This window comes from Physeter macrocephalus, chromosome 14, assembly GCF_002837175.3.
Source record: "Physeter macrocephalus isolate SW-GA chromosome 14, ASM283717v5, whole genome shotgun sequence".
Taxonomy (NCBI): domain Eukaryota; kingdom Metazoa; phylum Chordata; class Mammalia; order Artiodactyla; family Physeteridae; genus Physeter; species Physeter macrocephalus.
Window position 1 is genome coordinate 3,378,264 of NC_041227.1, and position 21,253 is coordinate 3,399,516.

Sequence of the window (21,253 nt, forward strand, 5' to 3'; positions counted from 1 at the left end):
ATCGGCAGGCGGACTCTCAACCACTGCGCCACCAGGGAAGCCCAAGAGTTTTATATTTTTATTTTACTACTCACGTAAATGAGCATAAAGGAAAGAGGAAATAGATAATATTTAAACATGTAAGGTAGAAATTCTTTCTGGAAACTAACCAAATAGGCCTAAGAACCACTACTAATCAATGATATCCTCTCCCCCATCTTTTCTGTCATAGCCACCAATCCCACCCTATTTCAGTTAAGTTACAAACCTTTAGCCAGTTTAGTCATTAAAGATTTGAGAAATAGTCCCAACCTAAACAACTGTAGCTAATACTGATATATTTTTGTAATTCATTTTTGTACTTTTTTACAACTTTTTCCCCTGATCCTAAGCTTGAAGCAGTTCTTCTTACATTCTCTAAACTTTGGGGGTTTTTTTTTGCTACCATTTATTTTATTTTATTGGATCATTTTAATTGGTTTAAATGCAACATGTATGTAAACAACTCCACAGAAATGAGAGGCACTTCTTAGAAATACAATGACTCATGTCACAAGATTCAATGGCTTCGATTTGATGAACTGGCTGAGCTGCTGACTCAACTCTCCAATGTTGTCTGCTTGAATGGCAAGATCCTTATCTGCAGCATTTAGTGCATTAGATATGTGCATCAGATATCATAAAATTGTGCTTATGTTCCATAATGAACCTATATTCATTAGGAGCTCTGATCCAGTCACAATAATGTTGGTTAAAATAAACTACCAACCCGAGGCAAAAAAGTAAACAAGTAAAGCCACTTTTTCAGGCTTTTAAAACTGTCTTAACATGTGACATTATAGCTATCCCCCCAAATTAAGCAACCAACTTCAAGTCAAAGAGCTAGGAACAAATGTAACATCCGAGGCGTTACCTCAACATTTCTTAATCAGCTCAGACATACACGAGGCCGGGAAAGGTAAACGACGTCACCCTCACCCTCCAGATCTCTGAGGGTACCTGCACAGGTGCATTACTGGTAGAGGCGGCAGCTCTACCAGTAACCCCGTAGGATTAATATCAGGAGTATATATGTGTATATATATGTGTGTAAATATATGTAATGTCCTTACAGAGATTTATCGACCCTGAATACTTCATAAAGAGCTGCATAAAAATCTAGCAGAGAAAGACTCATGCATTGGGTGCCGGCAGTGTATATAGGACTAACCCATCTGTACTCACAGGAGCAGGGCCATCGAGGGACGTGCGGGGTGCCACTCAGGAACCACAGAAAGAAAAAGTAAGACTAGCACTACGTTTTCAAAACACTATACTTATACTGAGTACAAAAGTTATAGTATAATTGCGAACCATGGAAGTAATGCCTGCCAGATGTACATCGTTTGTTCATTTATAAGAATGCGTAAGACTTTATTGTAAACAGTGCTTTCTCCAGTAGGGTGGTGTGAGACAGAATATAAGAGGGACTCTGTAAATAAAGTCTTAGAAGAAAAAAAATTACCATAAAAATTTTTGTTGTTCAATACGATTAAACTCAGACTTTAAAATGGCATCTTAATATTCAACTTTGGCCTATGATTTTAATTATTTATAAATGCATCTTGTCTTTATGTTAACTTAAACAGTGCCTTGGATGACACTGAGTTACTGGGTGAAAAGTCTGCGAGTTAGTAAATATTTTCAGATGAAAAGTGCCAAGTTTTTCATTTGTCCCAAAGGTGAGAAAACAAACATATATGTAAAAAAACAAATAGAATAATCGTTTGAAGGGATAAAATCAGCTACAGTCATTAAAACATACTGTATATCAAGAAGTAGTCAAGCAAAGTTTCTACAGCTATCCACCATGATATCAAGAGAAATCTCTCAGCACAACCATAGGGACAAGTAGATGTGACTTAACGGCAGTTAAATGAGAAGCATTGAGGGGAGTCAGGAAGCCGCAGGGCCAGGTGAGGAGGTTAAGACATTCAGTAACTTTATCCATGGTCCGCGCTCCCACCCCCCGCTCCCGGCAAGATTATGAAGTCCTGCTCTTGCAAATGAAGACAGATCATCATTCTGATGATTTTTCCCACGGCACCTCTTCAGAGAAGCCACACACGGCGGGGATTCTGGCGCCAACTGTTTCATTCTTCCATCGCGTGCTAACAACCGTGCTTAGACCCGCCGACGTCCACCGGGACGAAGCCTGCACGCTATTTTAACTTCAGCTTAGAGAATACAGAAATGGACTTCGCCACGACCTCTAAATTGAAAAGGCCTTGTTTTTTTTTAAACCCATGTCAGGGCAAGTGTTTGAAAGCACTAGATTCCACTGTCTGGAAGGAGCAGGCAGCTTAGTGATAAATGACTTTGCTCATAATAGCTGCTCTGTAACTCGAGGAGGAGCCGAAGCTTCCCCAGGAGTGAGATGCCCGGACCTTCTGCTTGAATAGTTTGGGATGAGGATGCAGACAGCCGTATTTCAGACATTCAGGATTCTACACCGTTTGAAGCAGTACGCGCTGGTTTACATACGCTGTAGGCGGCCTGGCTGAGGTTTCGGAAGTTTAGTCCACTCTTCCCTTGGAGAGCTGTCGTTTTATTTCTTTATACGGCACAGACCTTGGTTAATTTTTATCTGAAGGGCTCTCATTTGCCTAAGACCGTCAATGCAAAATATGGTTACTGAAAGACACCCTTCTTTGGAAACGACCCTGCTGTGGCTTGGGTGGGCGTGGCATGGACTAAAGAACTGGTCCACCTCTTCAGTGTCAGTAATCCCAAAGTCTCTTAAAATTCACAGTATTGTAACTTTTGGAAGAGCTCTAATATTGAGGCGCCTGCAGGTCCTTGCAATTCATCATCTCAGTTATGATTTGAATTTGTACGTGTTTTGTTTTACTCCATTTGTTTTGAGCTTTTTCTCGCCGGATATAGTGGCTCGAGCACAATTATTTGCATTTCCCTTCTTCTTAAGACTTGCATGTGCTGGCGCTCCAGAGGCCTTGTAGGTGTCTGTGGGGTCCCCGATCACCGCTGGCTGCCTGGGAAAGCGAAGGTTCACGCTGCTCTCGATCTTAGGGTCGCCACTGTCCCCGCAGGACAGATCCCAGTGCTGCAGCTTGGAGCTCTTGTTGGATTTCTTTTTCTTCTCCTCTGTCTGCACGTCCAGGGTTTGCTTCTGAGAACACAGTCTGCTGCTACTCAGCACATCGAGGCGTTTGGTGGAGGCCTCACACGTGTAGTAGGACGGATGGACTTCTTCGCGGCGCGCGTCTTTCTTTCGTGAAGGGCCTGACTTCGGAGGCCCTTCCTGCTGAGGCCTGGACAGAGCGTTGGCAATCAGCTTGCTTCTCCCAGGGCTCTTCAGAGCCCCCGAGGCCCCAGGGGCAGTGGGAGGCCTCGCCTTGGCCCCCTTTCCTCTCTCGCACTGGACAGTCTGGATCTGCAGCCACTCGAGCTGGACAAGCCTGTCGATGTACTTCCCCAGCAGCCCGCCGGTTCTGGGCACGGCCTCTGTCCTGCGCTCAGAGTGCAGGAGCACGGCCATGTCCCGCAGGTCCCAGGAGTTACACGGGGCCGGGAGGAAGTCAGGGTAACAGTATTCGGGCTGGGTGGGACCCTGCCCTGGGTGCAGATCGAAGTGAACCACATCAATCTCTTCGGCTCGAAGGTGAAGATCTGGAGGCGTGAGGGGAGAAGGGGGGATGGGGATTCTTTCTGAATCAGAGAGATCACTGGCACTGTCCTCCTCAGCATCTTCTTTGATAATTTTCATCGTCTGAAAGTCCAGAAACAACTTGTTCCCTGAGGACCCCCGACACCTGTAGCCAAGGGGACTCCTTTTGGGGTTTCCTTCCGGGGAAATGCTTTCCTTCAGTTTATCCTCAGTTGATTGGGGGACACATCCTCCGAGACTGCTTTTCAGCTGGGACGAGATGTGGGGGACTTGGGATTTACTCTGCTTTTTTCTTGAATTCTTTGGACGCTGTACTTTATTCCAAGAGGGGCCTGCATTCATATTGCTGCGAGAAATAAACCTGCAATTCTTAGTCCATCTGACAAAAACTGGCCAGCCAACGATTGAACAAAGGAACCAAAAGAATCCCCTAGTGGTATATTTCAGCTATCGCAAGGCATTAGAAAATGTGAGGCCTCTAAACTCACGGAACAAGTTACAGGACAATTTTCCACTTGATACTCTACTTAGGAAACATCATAGTGCAGGTGCCAGAGTAAATGCATGGATTCTATTTCACATCAAACAGCTTTTAAGAAAAACACTAACATTTCATAAAGTGCTTATATTATCATTTTAAACATTAGTTTGGAAAACATTTCTCATAGGACGCTCAGTCTGTTCTGTTAATGATGAGCAGTGTTTAATAACATGAAGTAGAATCCACAGCTTTCTTTTATATACCTGTTTTCAATTAAGTGTAAACAGGATGTAAAATACAAGTTTTACAGAACTTAATCACTGATTGGTGGTAATTCTGAGCTGACAAAAATCTTAAGGAAAAGTGTAGCATATACAACCTACACCTCAAACCAAAAGCTTATCAAAGTGTTTTCAAATAGAAAACACTCAGAAAAACTGTTTAGAGGAATAGGCATAAAATCATACCTTTTAACACAATATGAATTTAAAAAATAGGTTTAATGCAATCCTTTGAATGGTGGGGAAGTAGACATTGTGAATACCTTGTGCGTTACCAGCATGGCAACTGATTCTTCCTCTAATTAATTCTGAGGCAGGATCTCATATCAGAGGTGAAAATATTTTCTTTTTGACTTATTTACCAAGAACGTAGCATTTTGCCAAGAGGAATACTACTTCTCAGCAACATCAGTCTGGTGGGGTTAAAAAAATTGGGTGGTAAACATGCTTTGTGGAAACCTCAGAGGTTCATTTGTCTGGTTTACATTCGTCTGTGTTTCCACCACACTAAGCATTACTTGAAAATGTGCCACTTCTTAACAAATAAACACGTTGGAGGTTAAATCATTGCCAGTAGCATAACATGTGCTCAGTAAATGTTGACAAAATGGATAAAGGAATTGCCATTATTTAGAACTCATAGCCAATATTGTTAAAACTTTCATTTACCTCTAGCTGTCTGTGTGCATCCATAAAACTTATCAGTATCCTTTTTATATAAAAGCAACTAACATAGACAGATGATTAAGGGGTTTACCCAAACTTGTGGATTCTGCTAACAGTGCAAGAATTATGACCTCTGGAATTTTTACAAACTAGTAATGTTTAAAATCATTTCTGCCAGACAAGAAATATAAGTATATATTTCCTATCAACAGACATATTTTTTCCCAACCACACATATCAATCTGGAGAACTGAGATAACGTGCCTTTTGCAAGATAAAGCAATTACATGAAAAACTATTTACCTGCTTTTCTGATAAGATTTATTCACCCTATTCCCTTTCTTGAAAAAGTCACACGGCTGATCATCATCTAGGGTTTGATGGACTGTCTAAAAAACAGACACGTAGTTAATAAATACCCTGAACACACACACACACACACACACACACACACAAGAAACAGGAAAAAAAAACAGAACAAACCTATATAAGATTTTACTTCAAAGTTTACATCACCTTTGCTGTAGCGCTCGAAATATTCTTGCTCAGTCTGTTGGGAGATGATGGCAGCAGGGGAAGTAACTTCTTTATTCCTCTTATATTTGGAAAGGACTCCTTACCACTAGAACTAGAAGCAACAGAACAGTGTCGGTAAGTACTGACTGCAAACGGTCCTATCACCAGTATTGTGTTGGTTTTCACTTGTTTGTTCTTAAATATTCAGATTGTATAGAAAAACTGGTGGAAGGATATTGCCTTCTATTTACGGTTTAATCTTTTTTACTTGTTTGTTTTTCCAGTGGATATTAGATACAAGATCACACTACTATAAATGGATTCCCTCTCTCTCTCTCTCCCCATACCCACACATACACACACACACAAAATCTCCTTGGAAATAACATGCTGTGGAAATTTGTGGGGCTAATTAAGGTCAGGTGTTGCTCCAAAGTTCCCATGTCCATTCATTCATTCATTCGTTCGTTCTTTCAACTAATACTTACAGGAGTGCCTAGAAAACGGCAGGATTACACACATGCCCTGCTCTCGTGGAGCTTAAACTCCACTGTGGAGGCTCCCTTTCAAGTCTCCTGCCTTCACTATCACATCAATCCACGAAAAGGTTATCAGTATCTTCATACACATCACACGATGTTATCTCTTTGTGACATTTTGTTGATTTGTACACCCAAGGTTGCTTTACCCCTCTTATTTTGAGTGGCCTACTAAAAGTGCCCCATTTGAACGTGAATACGTATTTCTTCCATAATATCCCCTGCCTCTGAAAAATGGAAGAGGTGGGATTATAGAAGATTTTTATTTTCTTCCTAAAACTTTGCTGTGTTATTTTTCAAAAGCAGCACGTGTGCCATTTTGGTCAGTGTACATACGATGGGAATAAAAAGCATGCGGGCCCTCACAATGAATGAATTATACCATAATCAACGGCTTGATTCATTTTGGGCGTAGAAAACGTTCTTTACCAACCCTCCACCAATTAGCCTGGTTTTATTGCTGCTTTGTCCCTCTGGACAGTAAGGAACCCTCTAGAACGCTCTCTAGAAAGTGCACTCCCATCTTCTCCCCTTCACCTGGCAAGCTTTACACCCTAGGCTGTGCCGTTTTCTGCACCAAGTTAGAGATGACAGCCTGCAGGGTCCCTAAGGACGCAGAAAACAAGCTCCGGTTTCCCTGACGGTTCCGGCTCCCATCGGGGCAAAGCTAAAAGTCTGAGATTCTGGCTCCAGAAATGCGTCCTAAGCGCCAGAGGCTGCTTGCTTAAGGGCAACCGCATACGTCACCCCTGGGTATGAACTGTTGCTCCCACATCTTCCTCTCCGGCGCGGCGCCACCAGACAGCCGCAGCCACGCCAACCCGCTCCCCACCCCCGGGGACGGTCCCGGGCGGCAAAGCATTGTGGGTGCCGTGGGGACAGGACGCTTCTCCTCTACGCAGCGAGGCTCCCTCGGTCTGGCCTAGGGTCCAGGCTGCAGTGCAAACGTCCAAAGAGCAGGCTAGCCTCGAGGCTTAAAATCAGCCTGGGGACGAGCTCCTGGAAAAGCCGGGCTTTGCACGCCTCCCCCGCCCCCATTAACCCAGAAATCCGAGGACCAGCAGCATGCACGTTCCTGGTCCTCCGTTTGTGCAGACGCGGATCTATGATCGATCGGCGGGCTGGCCAGGCAGACGCGGACAGAGATTGATCAGACCTGTTTCGCGATCGCCGAGGACACGTGACGCGGCCGCCAGCCTTCCTTCCCGGGCTGGGGCGGGAGGCCGGACTGCGGCGCGCTGCTGTAGGCGCGGCGGCGGCGGCGGCGGCGCTCGGGCGGCAGGAGTCCGCGCGCGGGCCGCGTCACCAGGGGCGGGGCGGAGGCTCGCTGGGAAGTTGCACCGACAAGTTGCAGCTGTGTAAGTAACGCCAGGGCCCGGGGGTGGGAGCGGTCGCTGGGCGGACACCGCCTTCCCCCAGGCACCCGGGAGGAAGCAGAAGGCCGGCGCCACCCCACGCTCCGCGGTGGCCCCGAAAAGCTTCCACGGGAGCAAGCACTCATCTCTTGAAATCAGCTTTTTTTTTGCTGCCCAAAGCGAAAAACCCGGGCGAGGACTCGCGGGGCGAGAACTCGAGGGGCGAAGTGGCTGTCGAGGGGAGGGCGCAGCCGGCCCCCTGGATCCCCTGCAGGCAGAGGTTCCGGCGGACCCTCCCCAGGGGCTGCTGAGCACGGCCGGGGACACCGAGGGAGCGGACGCGGGTTCGGAAGGCCGCCCCTCGGAAAAGCTTCCCAGGGAGCAAGCACTCATCTCTTGAAATCAGCTTTTTTTTTTGCTGCCCAAAGCGAAAAACCCGGGCGAGGACTCGCGGGGCGAGAACTCGAGGGGCGAAGTGGCTGTCGAGGGGAGGGCGCAGCCGGCCCCCTGGATCCCCTGCAGGCAGAGGTTCCGGCGGACCCTCCCCAGGGGCTGCTGAGCACGGCCGGGGACACCGAGGGAGCGGACGCGGGTTCGGAAGGCCGCCCCTCGTTTCCACTTCCCCATCGCCCGACAGCCGGCCGGGCCATGTCCAGAGGCCCGGGCTCCGCGGTCCTCCCCGCCGCCGCCGGTTTCCGGAAGCCCGCCCCGCGGAGCCTCAGCTGCCTCTCGGACCTGGACGGCGGCGCGGCCCGGGAGTCGCGGCCCTGCAGGCCCCCTGGGAGCCCGGGCAGCGCGCCGCCGCCGCCGCCCGCGCCGTCCGGCTGCGACCCCTGCCTGCGGCCCATCATCCTGCGGCGGGCGCGCTCGCTGCCCAGCTCGCCCGAGCGCCGCCATAAGGGCGCGGGCGCGCCGGGCGCTGCGTGCCGGCCGGGCTGCAGCCGGCAGCACCGCGTGCGCTTCGCCGACGCTCTGGGCCTGGAGCTGGCGCAGGTCAAGGTGTTCAACGCGGGCGACGACCCGTCCGTGCCGCTGCACGTGCTGTCGCGGCTCGCCATCAACTCGGACCTGTGCTGCAGCAGCCAGGACCTGGAGTTCACCCTGCAGTGCCTGGTGCCCGACTTCCCGCCGCCCGTCGAGGCCCCTGACTTCGGCGAGCGCCTGGGGCGGCAGCTCGTGTGTCTGGAGCGCGTCACCTGCTCAGACCTGGGCATCAGCGGTACGGCGCGCGTGCGCAACCTGGCCTTCGAGAAGCAGGTGGCGGTGCGCTACACGTTCTCGGACTGGCGCAGCGCGCACGAGGCGGCGGCGCGGTGGCGCGGGCCGGCGGGCACCGAGGGCGCCGAGGATGTCTTCGCCTTCGGCTTCCCGGTGCCGCCCTTCCTGCTGGCGCTCGGCTCCCGCGTGCACTTCGCGCTGCGCTACCGCGTGGCCGGCGCCGAGTACTGGGACAACAACGACGGCCGCGACTACAGCCTCACGTGCCGCAACCATGCGCTGCACATGCCGCGCGGGGAGTGCGAGGAGAGCTGGATTCACTTCATCTGAGCCTCCGCGCGCAGGCCGCACCCGCGCTCACTTCCTGGCTGGGCTCTCGCATCTGGGCAGTGGCCCTTCCTCACACCCCATCCCCTAACCGAGGATGTCTGACCTCACTCCCCCCTGTAAGGTGTGCTGGCATGGCCCGTCCTGTCTTCTACTTGCTTCGTCTGTGTCACTTGGTCTAAAAAGTAACCTCAGGTGCCAGAAGGCCGAGCTGTGTCCTATGCTGGGGTGGGGTGCTGGGTGGGTAGACGCATGGGTGCGTTGGCCCCTCTGAAGACGGCCCAGGCAGGTGGTTTTGGAAAGGCCTGCATCCTCCCTCTGGGAAACCCTGTGGCTTTTGCGTGTGTCCTGATTGGGTCTCTGTGAATATAGCTGTTATTTATCATCATTGTGATGTTGGGACTTTTTACCCTTAGTGGATGCCTTCTTCGGAACATTCTGGATTTAATAAGCTAAAAAAGAAAAAAGTCATTTTGTGTGTTTGTGCCCATTGTAAACAGAATGTACAGTGTGACCCCCATTATGGTCCCCTGTGGCATTCCTGCCCTGGGACAAGAAAAACCTGAGATCACATTTGCTTGCCAATGTCTGTAGGCTTCTAACAGCCGGGAAACTATTAATAGGCAAGAAATTTATGCCTCATCCGGTCATCTTACAACCATTCCTGGGAGTTCAGGCTGCCCGGTTAGGCTGTGTGTCTCCTGCATCAGCAATTGCGAAGGAAGAAAACGCTTAAAACTTTTAACTAGCAAAAGAGCCCTTTCTGCAGTCTCTTTTCACACGTCATGTATTATTCTTGTACATGTTTGATAATTATGTATCCGCACTTTATCAGGCCATTCTGTTTAGATTTGAACTACCTAAATATTTAAAAAAATTTTGCCTTAAGTTATTTCAGTTTTCAGGCAACTCTATGGAATTTCGGGCAACGATGCCCTTTGCGATTACCTTTTTGATGGATGAAGGTGACTCTCTTTATGTCTTCTTAAGCGTCAAAGGTTTCAGCAGTCATCTTTAAGAAATCACGTTACCAAGTGGAACTAGCAGGTATTTTCAGCAACAGCCAGACGGAAGGAAAAACAATACACAAATATTTATACTATTTAAGTGTTTTAAACTGTATTTACATATGCCTGGTTTTATCAGCTACCTGCCAACTTTGTTCTTTGTGCCTTCAGATAGAACAGTTTAACCTCGTCTGGACTTGTTTCCCAACTTTAAAATGTTAAATGCTGTTTGTTTGTTTTTTTTAATCTCCAAGAAGTCAAGGCCATTGTCCCCTGCAGAGTGCCACAAGAACTTAAAACCTCAGTGAGGGGCTGGCGATTGTTTTTGGTGCTGAGTGGTGGTCTGACGGCAGGTGCTAGCACTGAGGTGTGAAAACCCAGCTAAGATGGACACGGTCTCCAACTCGGGAAGCTGGTTTCTGAGACAGCTGAAACCAGTGTAGTCAATTTTGTGATAGCTGTCACCAATGCACTGACTCTAAATTTTTGAATGCTTGTGGCCATTTGTCAAATAAGTATGTAAAGGACGCGTTTTACCTTTTAACCAATTTCTTTTTTATAATTGCAACTGTTGTTTTAAAAATTCCATCAACAGGGATGGCTTTCTTTGGTACCTTCTGATCTAAGAATATGGAACTTTGATTTAAAATATTGTGACTAAATTGAACAATCGTTGGCTGTTAGCACTGCGTACACCACTGACACGCAAGAGGGAGAGAAGCCTGGTTGCATTTCCTGCTATTTGACAAACTGTCCAGTTAGTTCAGCAAGGCTGTGAGGGCCTCAGCTGCTGTGCCCAGCCCAGCGTGCAAGGCAGTTGTCCACCGCATTCAGGTATGAGCTAGAGCTGGCAAATGTATTGCTGTGTAAAGGCATGTCGAGAATCTTATAATCCATATGAAGGTCGCTTACCGAAAAGGTTCTGGTCACGGAATATGAAGCAAATGTTATATCTTTAATATTAAGAGAATCTCCATGTGCCTTTGAAAACAGATCAACGTTTAAAAGATTTTAAAGCTTAAATATACCTGTCTAGTTAATAAAGCAGCTTTGGAACAGCTTAAGGAGATTTTCAGGCCTGAAAGCACAGTTATGTGGCCTAGATGTTCAAATTTTGTTGTGGGTTGTGCAATTCTTGGGTTGTCTTCTCGAACATATTTTAATACCTGCCATTTAAGGTGTCTTCACCTAAGCCTAATATTAAAGGATATGTGCACAAGTTGTTAGTTGAAGTGTGTTTTTCTTGTGGTCTCATTACTGTGAAACAAGGCTTTAGAAGCATGCTGATTGTCATTTCACACATAAGTCTTATCCTTCCTAAAATGCTGTCACACTTAGGATCTTGGCTAGATAAGTAAATAAATGCATTGTATGATGGCACCTCAACTTCAGTAGCACAGTTGGGTATGTCTTTGAGAAACCGAAATAACACCCTTTTATGCCAGGTCAGTATTACATGTGAAGAAAGCTCTAGTGGGACATAAGGGATGGGACAGTTACTGTACTTCCTTAGTGCTTACTGAAGCCTGTATATGGAACAATTAGTGTGTATCTGCCTTCCTCCCCAGCACCCCGATCGTGACTCTCACTCAATTACAAAGCTTTGAACACAGGACGAGGAAACTAACACTTATTGTGTCCCCTCTTACTTGCTTGCCTAAAATGTTAGGTGCTGTATGTATTTGATTTCATTTAATGCTGAAAATTGCACTACCTGGTAGATAATTTTCTCAGCTGAAATGAATGAAGCTCGGGGAGGTTTAAGGAGCTCACCTAGAGCCCCACAGCTGGTACTAGCAAAGCTAGCATTCAAACCCATGCCAAAGCCCAACCTCTCTCTGCCATGTGATGAGATGTACCCAGTAAGAGCTTGTTAAATTTAATTAAAAGCCCATTCAGATTATAAGTGATAAGATTTTCCATCTGACATCATAATCTAAAAACCTATTTAAAAACAATTCAAATAAGGTTAAGTAAAATGATTTTTTTCTTCCATGCGGTAGTCTACTGATGTTTCTGAAACAATCCTTGGGCTTTCTGAACACATGAAACAATGAAAAGGGCTCTGACATTTTTCTTCTCTCTACTAAAAAGTGGCAAGGTGAGAAATCACTAACTTAATTTTTCGTGCTTGTCTGCTGTAACTACTTCTGAGTTGCTTGCACAGTTTACACCACAGCATCCATTGCTTCTATCATTTAAACCGATACTTTAAATTGAAACATGCCAAAAAGCCTGGGAATACACTGTTGATGAGTGCCCTCAGTGCCAAGCCTAGATGGCCTCAGCGCTCTGTGCCCCAGGGGTCTGGGGTTCAGGCTAACGAGAGGGCAGTCACTCGCAGCCCCTGCTTCTAGGAAACCCTGACAGGGGTGGGGCGGGGCCGGAAGGGCGGGGCCGGAACGTAAGGCAGGGCGGGGTGGAGCGTGGCCGTCAGCGGGGACAGGCCAGGAGTGGTTCCGCTGCCCTCTGCTGGCCCGCAGCGTGGGCCTGTATCAGGGCAGTCTGACCATCGTGTCCCCGCGGGTTCGCCTGGTGTCACTGCGGCCCCTTCCAGCCTTCGCGGGTGGCTGTCGGGAGCCCTGGAGTCTTCTTGAGCCGCCGGCACTTCCGGCCCTCCAGGTTCAAGTCCTGCGGGCAGAGGAGGGCCACTGTCGCCTTCTCTCGTGGCGCGTCCGTGCAGGGAGGGCTTTGCGGCGCGGCCGCCGGCCGAGCGGGGTCAGGGGTCGGTGTCAGGGCGCGGCCGGCCCACTTACCTGAGGCCTTGAGCCTTGCCCACCTCGGCGCCCCTGGCTCCTGCCTCGGGCGGCGCCTGCGCCGGTGTGTGGGGCGGGGCCTGGCAGGCCGGCGGCGCAGATTGGACGCAGCGTCAACCGCACGCGACGCCGATTGGACGGGCACTTCCCGCCTTCCCTCGGCTGCGTGAGGCGCCGTGGCGATCGCTTAGGCGTGGAGACGCGACGCTGGGCGGCAGCTGCAGCGGCAGCGGGACTCTGCGCAGAGGCCTACTCCAGCCGGCAGGTTGAGCTGGGAGCCAAGGAGGACTTCCCTGACGGCGGGGTGCGCGAGGGGAGCTGCGGCGTCGGCTGGGCCTCAGGGGCCGGGCGAGCGAGCGAGAGAGCGGCCTCCGGACGGTTGAGGCGAGCCGTTGAGAAAACGGCCGGGGCGGGGGCGCCGCCGGGGCTGAGGGGGGCCGGCTCCGGCGAGGCGTCCGATGGGCGGTGCGGGCCTCGCGCCGACGGATCGCGGGGCGTGCGGTCGTGAGGGGCTGACGGCGGGTGTCCAGGGCCTGGGTGGGGTTGGGGGGATCGGGGGGAGCGCGGTTCCGCTGGTCGGAGGATGACCGAGGACGCGAGCAGTGGCCGGAATCACGAAATTGAGGGCGACGCGGGTGGAGACACGGCGGGCCGGGGCTTCCAGAGCGGGCGCGGAACCCACAGCTTAGCGTCGGAAACGATGTAACAGAGCCCAGGTGTGTGGGGGGGGCGGGGAGGGGTTAGCAGCTGGCCTCGCGGTGGCCCGTGCTCTCCGCTTTCGGGAGAACCAAGTACGCACACGTGTTTCCCCTCTCGCCGCCGCCCCTCCTCCCAGGCCTCTGCCCCGCAGCCTTTTGCCGCGAGCAAGTTCTCCCTGGTCCCCCCCTTCTGGGGGGAGCCACATGTCCTGATGTCCCCGGTCGCAGAAGGAGGATGAAATGGGTCTGTGCGCTGGGTGTCATGGGTGATGCCACTACAGGTGTGGTGAAGTAGCTTGCGGTAACCGTCTAGTGGTGACGGGAGAAGGTGGTGGTTCCTCCCCGGCTCGCGGGCGGCCTCCGGCGTCACAGTCCGAACTGCTGGACGTCTGCTCCGGTGGCGCAGAGGGCTTTGCTGCATTCATTCATTCAGCTTTGGGGAAAGAATGCATGCCTGTGTCAAGTTGTTGGGTGTTTTTTAAACCTTCCTGCTTCCATCCGCCGGCGCGTGCACATTCATCTTGTCCCAAGGTCTGTGTTGCCTGTAAGGAAACCAGAGCGCCAAGCCCGCTTAGTTGACCCCCACCCCACCAGACTCGTCTTGAAAAAGTATAATTCTGTGCTGGATCTCGCAGGTCGCTCTGTTGTTGCTTGTGCTCGTGCATAGCGCTGCATAAAGGTATTTTTAATTGTTTACTCAGGGCGGTGGAAAGATGAATGTGTCGCTTACGTTTCCCTCAGGACTTAGCCTCCCCTCTCAGGCACAGATGTTTGTCTTGTATCATGGATGGTACCCAGTTTGGGGCTCTGTTAGAGCCAGTATGCATTCAGCCTTGGAAGGAAGGGAGGAGTCGCTGGACGTTTAGTTCAGTTTTTCTTAACTTAAAACAGACTCTGCCTGGGTAGACATTAATTAATTTTCCTTCCCCTTGATGGACTTCTTGCACAAAAGTAGACTAGGAACTAAGCCGTCTTGTGAGCCTTGTGTGTCTCTTGGCCATAAGTAATTCCTCTGGGCTGTATGTCATGTCTCAGAGTAACCTTGTAAATGACATGGCAAATTCACACTCAGGTTGCTGTAGCTGTGATCCAGGAAAGCATTCCGCCCTAGGCAGGCCCGCCCCAACAGTTGCTGACCCTAGGGAAAGAGTACAAACAGAGGCCCCTGAAATATTTTAAGTGCTTAAACTTTTCAATCGAGTTTTCAAGTGGTGCAATAAAGTCTTCAGTTTCACACAGATACCTTCATCGTAACGAAGTAGAAAAGTTTGTGTGAAGCTATTATTTTTATGACTGAGTGTTGGCAAAATATCGAAGATAATTGAACACATTTATTATGGAACACATTTATTATGGATATTTGATGAGGGACTGCCGAATTTTGGATAAGTAATAATGACCTATATAATTCGTAAATTAGTACACATTTCATAAACTTCTTTTCGTTTTAGCAAAATCAGTAAATACAGTCAAAATTTTTACTTATTTTGTGTTGTATTGACAGTATGATTTAAGGATTAAAACAACATGTAATTTTGTTCAAAATGTACTAATTTGAGTATACTTTCACCAGAAACATGAAATAAGTGTAAAAAATAAAAAGGTAGTTGCTTTCATATTTTCTGAAATACTAAATTTTTCTTAAAATTAAGGTAGATACAAATTACTAACGAACATTAATCTAAATAAAATTCTTCTGATAACACTGAAATTATTTTTGAATAAATCTTATTAAATATTTTTATAAAATAAACTTAGTCACTGTTCTAGTGTTTGCTTGCCATCTAACTGTAAATATGTCATGTTCATGCGGTTGTCTAGATTTACATATATACAAATTAAAGAATAATAGCAATTGCTTAGAACTACAGAATGTTTCTCAGTCACCATGTGCAATTGTTGCAAATGCTGTGCACTTAGTTGCTAGTACTTCCAGAGCCACAAGTTGGAATACAAAGAGAAGCAAGAAAATGGACGTTTGGCACTATTAGGAAGCAGTTTTTCATTATGCAAGAATCAACTGTAGTTTTGCTCTGCCAGAGGAAGGATTGGACAGTTAACTAATGTCTTTTCTCTTACCTGAACACTTAGGTTGCTCAAATTTTACCTTCTTTCTGAAGCAGAGACTACAACGTCAGTATCAGCACAACCTGCAATCTTCTCTGCATTGTTTCAGCCTACCCTCCCCCCCACCCGCCCCGCCCTGAGTCCCTTAAACATTATTATTATGGAAGATTTCTAACATACAAAATAAACAGAATAGTGTAATTAACTGCAGTCCCCTTCTTTTAAAGGCATAGGCAAAGGAAATGTTTCTCTAGGGCTTGAAGGGTGTGAGTTATGCCAGTGAATGTGTTCACGGTTATAGGACCTGCTGGGGCAATACTGAGTACTGGATTCAGAGTGAATATAGAGTCCTTAATGAAATTATGTATGTGTGTGTGAGAGAGAGAGAAGGAGACAATGATGTACAAAAAGTTCATATCTATTACTTTTTATGCTTTGTACTTTTTATGTTTTAAAGTTTTTCACATTGCAGAGTCATAGAGATATCCTCCTGTGTTTCCTTCTAATGGTTTTTAAACATTTTCATTTTACATTAGGTAGTTAATTCATCTAGTTTGCTTTGTGACTGGGGGAAATAAGGGGCTTGATGTTATATTTTTATATGGTGAGTCAGTTTTCCCAGTGCCAGTTTGCACATTTGGGAGCATTTACTGACTAATTTACATTTACTATTTGCAAAACCTTCTTACTCATATATGAAGTTCCAGTATATACTTGGGTATGCATTTGGATTCTCTTTTGGTTATTGATCCATTTGTCTATTTCCTATTTTTAATACTGTTTTTAGTAATTGCAACTTTGTGTAATACATTTTAATAACAAATAGGATGATTCTTCCATTTATTTTTAAATAGTACTTTTGTTGGTTATAGAATTCTAGCTTGCAGTTTTTTCTTTCAGAACTTTCTAGTTTCTTTTCTCATAGTGTTCTTGTCTGGCTTTGGTATCAGCATAAGCCTGGCTAATAAAATGAGTTTGGAAGTGTTCCTTTCTCTTCTATTTTTTGGAAGAGTTTGAGGATTGGTGTTAGTAGTTCTTTAAATGTTTGGTAGAATTCACTGGCGAAGCCATCTGGTCCTGGACCTGTCTTGTTGGGAGGTTTTTGATTACTGATTCAATCTCCTTACTAATAATTGGTCTGTTCAGATTTTGTTTCTTTATGATTCAGTCTTGATAGGTTGTATGCTTCTCCTAGGTTCCATTTCTTCTAGGTTGCCCAATTTGTGGTCAGAAAAGATGCTTGATATGATTTCAGTCTTCTTAAATTTATTAAGACTTGTTTTGTGGCCTAACATATCATCTATCCTGGAGAATATTATATGCGTGCTTGACAAGCATGTGTGTTCAGCTGTTCTATGAAAAGTTCTCTATAGGTCTGTTAGGTCCATCTGTCCAATGTGTAGTTTCAGTCCAATTTTAGAGCACTTTAAAGAAGTTATTATTCTAAGTCTTTTGGCTTTCATAGTTTCTGTTGGTCATCTACTAGTCTTATTGATGCTACTTAAAAGTAACCTGTCTTTTTTACTCTGTGACAGCAGTTTGATTTTGATCTTGATTTTCAGCAGTTTTGTTTGGTGCACCAGGGTTTGGGTGTTTTTTTCCCCCTGCTGGGGTTCATGGGGTTTTTTGAGTCTTGTTTGATGTATTTTATTGGTTTTGGGAACTTCTCAGTCATCATTTCTTAGATATTGCTTCTGTCACATTCACTATCTCCTCTCCTGGGATTATAGTTACACATACATAGGGCTTTATAACTTATCCTCTGTGTTCTTTTTTTTTTTTTTAACATCTTTATTGGAGTATAATTGCTCTACTATGGTGTCTTAGTTTCTGCTTCATAACAAAGTGAATCACTTATACATATACATATGTCCCCATATCTCTTCCCTCCTGCATCTCCCTCCCTCCCAGCCTCCCCATCCCACCCCTCCAGGTGGTCACAAAGCACCGAGCTGATCTCCCTGTGCTACACAGCTGCTTCCCACTAGCTATCCATTTTCATTTGGTAGTGTATATATGTCCATGCCACTCTCTCACCCCGTCCCAGCTTACCCCTCCCCCTCCCCGTATCCCCATCCACCCTCTAGTAGGGCTGCATCTTTATTCCCGTCTTGCCCCCAGGTTCCTCTGACTTTTTTTTTTTAATTCCATATATATATGCGTTCTCATACGGTATTTGTTTTTCTCTTTCTGACTTACTTCACTCTGTATGATAGTCTCTAGGTCCATCCACCTCACTACAAATAACTCAGTTTCATTCCTTTTGATGGATGAGTAATATTCTATTGTGTATATGTGCCACATCTTCTTTATCCATTCATCTGCTGATGGACACTTAGGTTGCTTCCATATCCTGTTTATTGCAAATAGAGCTGCAATGAACATTTTGGTACACGACTCTTTTTGAATTATGGTTTTCTCAGGGTATATGTCCAGTAGTGGGATTGCGGGGTCACATGGTAGTTCTATTTTTAGTTTTTTAAAGAACCTTCATAGTGTTCTCCATAGTGGCTGTATCAATTTACATTCGCACCAACAGTGCAAGAGGGTTCCCTTTTCTCCACACCCTCTCCAGCATTTATTGTTTTTGTTTTTTTTTAATTCAAACAAAGTCACAAAAATTATAATCATCCTCATCAGTTCACTCAGTCCCATGTTCCAGCATTTATTGTTTGTACATTTCTTGATGATGGCCGTTCTGACCGTTGTGAGATGATATCTCATTGTAGGTTTGATTTGCATTTCTCTAATGATTAATGTTGTTGAGCATTCTTTCATGTGTTTATTGGCAATCTGTATATCTTCTTTGGAGAAATGTCTCTTTAGGTCTTCTGCCCATTTTTGGATTGGGTTGTTTGTTCTTTTGATATTGAGCTGCATGAGTTGTTTATCCCAGGAATGCAAGGATTCTTGTTTTGGAGAATAATCCTTTGTCAGTTACTTCATTTGCAAATATTTTCTCACATTCTGAGGTTCCAGCATTTATTGTTTGTACATTTCTTGATGATGGCCGTTCTGACCGTTGTGAGATGATATCTCATTGTAGGTTTGATTTGCATTTCTCTAATGATTAATGATGTTGAGCATTCTTTCATGTGTTTGTTGGCAATCTGTATATCTTCTTTGGAGAAATGTCTCTTTAGGTCTTCTGCCCATTTTTGGATTGGGTTGTTTGTTCTTTTGATATTGAGCTGCATGAGTTGTTTATCCCAGGAATGCAAGGATTCTTGTTTTGGAGAATAATCCTTTGTCAGTTACTTCATTTGCAAATATTTTCTCACATTCTGAGGGTTGTCTTTTCGTCTTGTTTATGGTTTCCTTTGCTGTGCAAAAGCTTTTAAGTTTCATGAGGTCCCATTTGTTTATTTTTGGTTGTATTTCCATTTCCCTAGAAGGTGGGTCAAAAAGGATATTGCTGTGATGTATGTCATAGAGCGTTCTGCCTATGTTTTCCTCTAAGAGTTTGATAGTGCCTGGCCTGACATTTAGGTCTTTAATCCATTTTGAGTTTATTTTTGTGTATGGTGTTAGGGAGTGTTCTAATTTCATTCTTTTACATGTAGCTGTCCAGTTTTCCCAGCACCACTTACTGAAGAGGCTGTCTTCTCTCCACTGTATATCCTTGCCTCCTTTATCAAAGATAAGGTGACCCTATGTGCGTGGGTTAATCCAAGAACATGGTATATCTCTCCATCTATTTGTATCATCTTTAATTTCTTTCATCAGTGTCTTATAATTTTTTGCATACAGGACTTTTGTCTCCTTAGGTAGGTTTATTCCTAGATATTTTATTCTTTTTGTTGCAATGGTAAATGGGAGTGTTTTCTTAATTTCACTTTCAGATTTTTCATCATTAGTGTATCAGAATGCAGGAGATTTCTGTGCATTAATTTTGTATCCTGCTACTTTACCAAATTCATTGATTAGCTTTAGTAGTTTTCTGGTAGCATCTTCAGGATTCTCTATGTATAGTATCATGTCATCTGCAAACAGTGACAGCTTTACTTCTTTTCCAATTTGGGTTCCTTTTATTTCTTTTTCTTCTCTGATTGCTGTGGCTAAAACTTCCAAAACTATGTTGAATAATAGTGGTGAGAAGTTTCAGTTTTTCACCATTGAGGACGATGTTGGCTGTGGGTTTGTCATATATGGCCTTTATTATGTTGAGGAAAGTTCCCTCTATGCCTACTTTCTGGAGGGTTTTATTATAAATGGGTGTTGAATTTTGTCGACAGCTTTCTCTGCATCTATTGAGATGATCATATGGTTTTTATTCTTCAATTTGTTAATATGGTGTATCACGTTGATTGATTTGCCTATATTGAAGAATCCTTGCATTCCTAGGATAAACCTCACTTGATCATGGTGTATGATCCTTTTAATGTGCTGTTGGATTCTGTTTGCTAGTATTTTGTTGAGGATTTTTGCATCTGTGTTCATCAGTGATATGGGCCTTTAATTTTCTTTTTTTGTGACATCTTTGTCTGGTTTTGGTATCAAAGTGATGGTGGCCTCGTATAATGAGTTTGGGGGTGTTCCTCCCTCTGTTATATTTTGGAAGAGTTTGAGAAGGATAGGTGTTAGCTCTTCTCTAAATGTTTGATAGAATTTGCCTGTGAAGCCATCTGGTCCTGGGCTTTTGTTTGTTGGAAGATTTTTAATCACAGTTTCAATTTCAGTGTTTATGATTGATCTGTTCATATTTTCTATTTCTTCCTGGTTTGGTCTCGGAAGTTTGTGCATTTCTAAGAATGTGTCCATTTCTTCCAGGTTGTCCATTTTATTGGCATAGAGTTGCTTGTAGTAATCTCTCATGATCCTTTGTATTTCTGCAGTGTCAGTTGTTACTTCTCCTTTTTCATTTCCGATTCTATTGATTTGAGTCTTCTCCCTTTTTTTCTTGACAAGTCTGGCTAATTGTTTATAAATTTTGTTTATCTTGTCCAAGAACCAACTTTCAGTTTTATTGATCTTTGCTATCATTTCCTTCATTTCTTTTTCATTTATTTCCGATCTGATCTTTATGATTTCGTTCCTTCTGCTAACTTTGGGTTTTTTTTGTTCTTCTTTCTCTAACTGCTTTAGGTGTAAGGTTAAGTTGTTTATTTGAGATGTTTCTTGTTTCTTAAGGTAGGATTGTATTGCTATAAACTTCCCTATTAGAACTGCTTTTGCTGCATCCCATAGGTTTGGGTCATTGTTTTCATTGTCAAGGTTCTTGGTATTTTTTTATTTCTTCTTTGAGTTCTTCAGTGATCTCTTGGTAATTTAGTAGCATATTGTTTAGCCTCTATGTGTTTGTATTTTGTACAGTTTTTTTTTTTCCTGTAATTGATATCTAGTCTCATAGTGGAAAAGATACTTGATACAATTTCAATTTTCTTAAATTTACCAAGGCTTGATTTGTGACCAAAGATATGGTCTATCCTGGAGAATGTTCTTTGAGCACTTGAGAGGAAAGTGTATTCTGCTGTTTTTGGATGGAAGGTCCTATAAGTATTATTTAAGAACATCTTGTTTAATGTGTCATTTAAAGCTTGTGTTTCCTTATTTATTTTCATTTTGGATGATCTGTCCATTGGTGAAAGTGGGGTATTAAAGTCCCCTACTATGATTGTGTTACTGTCGATTTCCCCTTTTATGGCTGTTAGTATTTGCCTTATGTATTGAGGTGCTCCTATGTTGGGTGCATAAAA

General features: G+C 45.3%; 3 protein-coding genes across 4 annotated transcripts in view; 2 read left to right on the forward strand and 1 right to left on the reverse strand.

Annotated features, from left to right (window-relative positions):
- Positions 1 to 6: 6 nt before the first annotated feature.
- Positions 7 to 7,390, reverse strand: FAM217B (family with sequence similarity 217 member B). Of its 2 annotated transcripts, none has more exons than XM_007123890.4 (4): positions 7,286 to 7,390; positions 5,591 to 5,702; positions 5,378 to 5,463; positions 7 to 3,992 (listed from the first exon to the last, which is right to left on the reverse strand). In XM_007123890.4, the coding sequence occupies exon 4, from the start codon at positions 3,986 to 3,988 to the stop codon at positions 2,837 to 2,839; it is 1,152 nt and encodes a 383-aa protein (XP_007123952.2). In that variant the 5' UTR covers positions 3,989 to 3,992; positions 5,378 to 5,463; positions 5,591 to 5,702; positions 7,286 to 7,390; the 3' UTR covers positions 7 to 2,836. The 2 variants fall into 2 exon arrangements, with proteins under 2 accessions (XP_007123952.2, XP_007123955.2); XM_007123893.4 differs by having other exon boundaries at positions 7 to 4,007.
- Positions 7,391 to 7,880: 490 nt separating this feature from the next.
- PPP1R3D (protein phosphatase 1 regulatory subunit 3D) lies at positions 7,881 to 11,274 on the forward strand. Its single transcript, XM_028498987.2, has one exon. It carries the CDS (start codon positions 8,133 to 8,135, stop codon positions 9,030 to 9,032), a length of 900 nt encoding a protein of 299 aa, XP_028354788.1. The 5' UTR covers positions 7,881 to 8,132; the 3' UTR covers positions 9,033 to 11,274.
- Positions 11,275 to 12,081: 807 nt separating this feature from the next.
- Positions 12,082 to 21,253, forward strand: part of SYCP2 (synaptonemal complex protein 2) — an 89,736-nt gene continuing 80,564 nt past the window's right edge. The window contains exon 1 of the mRNA XM_055090609.1: positions 12,082 to 12,137. The gene's annotated coding sequence lies outside the window, so the exon portion shown is untranslated. The remainder of the gene's footprint in view (positions 12,138 to 21,253) is intronic.

Coding starts and splice junctions, on each gene's coding strand:
- PPP1R3D (XM_028498987.2), top strand. CDS start 8,133: ATGTCCAGAGGCCCGGGCTCCGCGGTCCTCCCCGCCGCCGCCGGTTTC.
- FAM217B (XM_007123890.4), bottom strand. CDS start 3,988: ATGAATGCAGGCCCCTCTTGGAATAAAGTACAGCGTCCAAAGAATTCA.